General features: G+C 35.6%; 1 protein-coding gene across 1 annotated transcript in view; it reads right to left on the bottom strand.

The window, feature by feature from the left end:
• Window positions 1-3,922, bottom strand: part of LOC107556669 (SH3 and multiple ankyrin repeat domains protein 1-like) — a 43,070-nt gene extending 39,148 nt beyond the window's left edge. The window contains exon 1 of the mRNA XM_016239830.1: window positions 3,409-3,922. Coding sequence (XP_016095316.1) covers window positions 3,409-3,876 — 468 coding nt within the window. The 5' untranslated portion in view covers window positions 3,877-3,922. The remainder of the gene's footprint in view (window positions 1-3,408) is intronic.
• Between the last annotated feature and the right edge of the window lie 363 nt (window positions 3,923-4,285).

The raw sequence follows: 4,285 nt of genomic DNA, 5'->3' as shown, positions 1-4,285 counted from the left end.
AGAGCATCATTTTGACTCATAACTCATACTAAAATTGTGTTTACAGTAATGTTTTTACAGTGTAAATAGATTCTGGAGGGTTTGCAAGCAGAAATGTGCAACCTGTATATACGTTAAAAAAAAAAAACTATAAATCCATTTTTTTTTCAAAATAAGTGTTAACTAAAATTAAATAATATATGAAACACTTAAACTTCTTTTAATTCAGCTAGTTGCCAAGGCAACATTTCTTATTTTCATTCATTTGAAGTAAAACAACAATTAAAAAACAAAATCTGTAAAATTAAATATTTAAATTAGAAAATATTTAGTAAAAAAAACTAATTTATTATTTATTATGTTTACAACAAAATAAAAATGACAAAAACAACAAAATTTATAAAACTAGCTAAAATTCAAGTGAAAACAGAAAATTTACTGCAATATAAGAAAATACAATATTCAATATATTAACAAAAACTATAATAAAATATCATTGATACTAAAAAGAAATGATTATTTGATTTATATGAATGATTATTAAATATTATAATAATTCATATTAAAATGACACTGAAACCCATTACTGTAAACATATTTGCAATATGCTACATGTTCTGTGATGAAAAACATGCATTACAATATAAAGATTAAATATTATAATATTTAATATTATATTAAAATGACGCTGAAACCCATTTTTGTAAATATATTTGCAATATGTTGCAACCATTTTCTGTGGCGACCAACAACATGTCAAAGATTCTATTGAACCTGAAACATTTTGTATGTTTAAAATATTAATGACACCTGTTGAATATTTCTGTGTTGTCTGCTTTGGAACATAATCAATCACTTTTACAAGCTCTTTCAACAGCTTTAAAACAGTCATCTGACATACTGTAAACCATAAACCATCCTGCATATTAAAATCCAACACCAAACTTCAGTAATATGTAGCTTTATCTGGCGATTGTTAATGTGCCACGATGGAGTGTGCTAAAGTGAGCTGCTAACTGAGTCAGGAGTTGAGATGAGAGCGATTTTGACATTAAATCAGGTCAGAGCTCCCACACAACTCCAGCTCAGTGTGCGTGTTTATTTAAAATTTCCCCAGAATAGCGTCACACACACAATAATAATCAAACGCAGTAAATATTCTTTCATTACGGATTCCCATGTTCCCCTTTTCTCCCCCAGAATTAATTTCTTTTTTAATTTTCTTCTAATGTCTCGAACCCTCCCACAGTAACCTTGGGAGACACAACAGATCCAGAGTATATTAAAGTGTGTGTGTTTCTTTGAAGTTTCCATTAGAAACATTTACTGTTGTACAGTGTGTGTGTGTGTGTGTGTGTGTGTGTGTGTGTGTGTGTGTATGCAGGGCTGGATTTACGCATTGGCATTCTAGGCACATGCCTATGCTTGCTCGTCCAGGGGGGGCCCAAACACAATGAAGAGATATATCATATTTTTGTTATACTATGGGATATCTACAACAGTAAAAGAACCAAAACCCCAGAAGACATTGAGGAAATAAATATAACAAACAATAGGGTAAAAATGACAAACTATTTCCTCGTCTTCAACTTTTTTAAGTACAGAAATCACACTTTTCTCCTCTCACAGACGCACACACAGTACAGACAGAAACTTGTTGTCAGAGCTGCGGCTGCCCCATGAATTTATCAATAAAATAGTTTCGCAGATGACATTTCTCAGTAGCGAGGTTCTTGAAGCAGTTCAACTTAAAGATTCGCTATTAGTAGACGCTGCTGCTGAATACTGTTGAGAGATGCACAGACGCACGTATTCACACGCACTTAATCTCTCTCGCTCTCTCTCTCTCTCTCTCTAATAACAGCATTAGACTGCATTAACAACTGCGTTAACCTGCATATCAATGGCTCAAGCCTCAGTTATTAGCTCTAAAATGACCTCTAATAACAGCATTAGACTGCATTAATAACTGCGTTAACCTGCATATCAATGGCTCAAGCCTCAGTTATTAGCTCTAAAATGACGTTTTGGAATTTGCAACGGAAGGTTTGGGATGAGGTGTGTAAAAAATGAGCTAGTTCAACACACACGAGATTTGAATCATCAGTGGCAAATTCTTTAAATATGAAAAACGTACTTACAGTCTGTGAGTCAGAACAGCCGGCATTGTAGTCTACTCTACCAGGATCAGGAAACAGTCCTCCATAAAATGTGCTGGACACATCTGAATATTTGGGTTGAACTCTTCTGGAACAGTGTTGTAAATACAACTTAACCACTGATTTCTAGTCGTGTCCGCTTTCACAACGAAACACACAGCGTCTTCACGACAAGGCGGCAGAAACAATACTACAGCGAGAATAAAAGTTACACCTTTTTTTCTTTGCGTGAACATTTGGGCGGCATTATGCAAATCTTCCCACATCGTGATGTAGACATGTGGGGGCGTGTTAGAACGAGGCGTTTTAGGTAGGCGTGGTTGACTCTTAACTTTTATAAAGAATATCTCTTTGGATTTGAGACTTTAGTCTTTGCAACTTTACAGATCTTCTTTATGCACCAAGAGCTTGTAACACTCCAAAGAGAAAGGAAAAATTGAAATCGCATCATATGACCCCTTTAAGATCTCTTATGAAACTCTAAAGGAGACATGTGAGAGGGGCGTGACGTTTCTGGACAACGTGCAATAGGCAGTTAGCGAATCACAACACACTGGGCCAGCTAACCAATCTGAGCCCGGTTGCGTATTTCTGAGGGAGGGGCTTCACAGAACCAGGAACTCAACAGACCGTTTTTAGGAGAACGGAAACAGTATTCTAGAATAAAGGTAAAATATGTGAAAATAATGCGTTTACGAACACGTTACACTGCACCCACACAGTCGAGCCTTTGCAAAAAGCTGATCAACCACCCCTTTAATTATGAATAATAATAATATAATCAAATATAATATTATTATTTGATTTCTATTTATTTGACAATTATTATTTAAAAAAATGCTACAAATATAAAAATTTAATATAAATTATGTACATTTATAATAATCATTTTATTTCTATTTATTTGAATAAACAATAAAAAGTAAAAATTACACTGCAAATATACAAACAAAAATATTAATTATGAATAATAATAATAATAATAAAATATATATTTTAAATATTTTTATTTTTATTTATTTGACAATTATTTTAAAAAATCATAAAAATAAAGTAAAAATTATGAATATTTATAATAATTATGCCATTATGGCATATTATTGTTATAGATAGATTTGAAATTAATATTGGTAAACGCAAATTTCTGTACCATATCTGTGGACGCAAAATTAAGTTTTAGTAAGTTATCAAGTAGAGAATTTGACAAAATGATAATCGGCCAATCTCTAGTACAGATTGTGAGTATGTGTGTGAACAGAAATGGGCAGACCGTTTGTTTGATGTCAGGTATGCCGATGCGGAACACAATCACGGCGAGGTGCGAGTCTTCCACAGGTGTGACCGTAGTCATGCTCCGCTCCATGAGACGCCGCCGGGCCTGCTGACTGGTCAAGACCGGGTGATACAGCGGCTGATTGGTTGTCTGATGATAAAGAGTCGGCTGACTGGGCAAATGTGGGATTCCTCTTTGGGCAGAGTTAACGGCCCTGGGCTGTCTCTCTCCTCTCTGCCATCCAATCACAACGGCCGCCGGTTTGGATCCGTCCGTCTTGCGTCCGGTCCGGTTCTGGTGTTCCTTGTCTCCCATACTGATCATCCCATTTTGTTTCAATCTCCTCAATCGCTCCTCCTCATCCTCCTCATCCTCGCCCTCTTTGTCTTCGGCGCTGCCAAAAAAACGCTTGGTGTTTCCCAGCATTCTTTGCTGCACCGTGTCAGCAAGCAGTGTTGATGTCATGGCATTGAGTCATGCTGCTTATTGGCGTCCACCTTAATGTGAGACAGACTGAAGAAAAGAATGAGAGAATAATCACTAGAGGAGTAAAGCATTTCATTTTACTGATGTTAAAATAAATTCTAGATCTATATACAATCAGTATAAAGCCACATATATAGAAACCAGAAAATATAACCATTTAAACACCCTAGCAACACACTAACAACAACTCAAAACACCCCAGAAACACACTAACCATTCAAACACCATAGCAACACACTAACAACAACTTAGAACACCCTAGCAACACATTAACTACTCAAACACCTTAGCAACACTAACAACCACTCAGAACACCCTAGCAACACACTAACAACCACTCAGTACACCCTAGAAACACACTAACCACTCAGAACACCCTAGCAACACA

Source organism: Sinocyclocheilus grahami, unplaced genomic scaffold (assembly GCF_001515645.1).
Source record: "Sinocyclocheilus grahami isolate Dianchi unplaced genomic scaffold, SAMN03320097.WGS_v1.1 scaffold575.1, whole genome shotgun sequence".
NCBI classification, from domain to species: domain Eukaryota; kingdom Metazoa; phylum Chordata; class Actinopteri; order Cypriniformes; family Cyprinidae; genus Sinocyclocheilus; species Sinocyclocheilus grahami.
The sequence above is the reverse complement of the archived record's forward strand: the minus strand, read 5'-3'. Positions and strand labels throughout refer to the sequence as shown.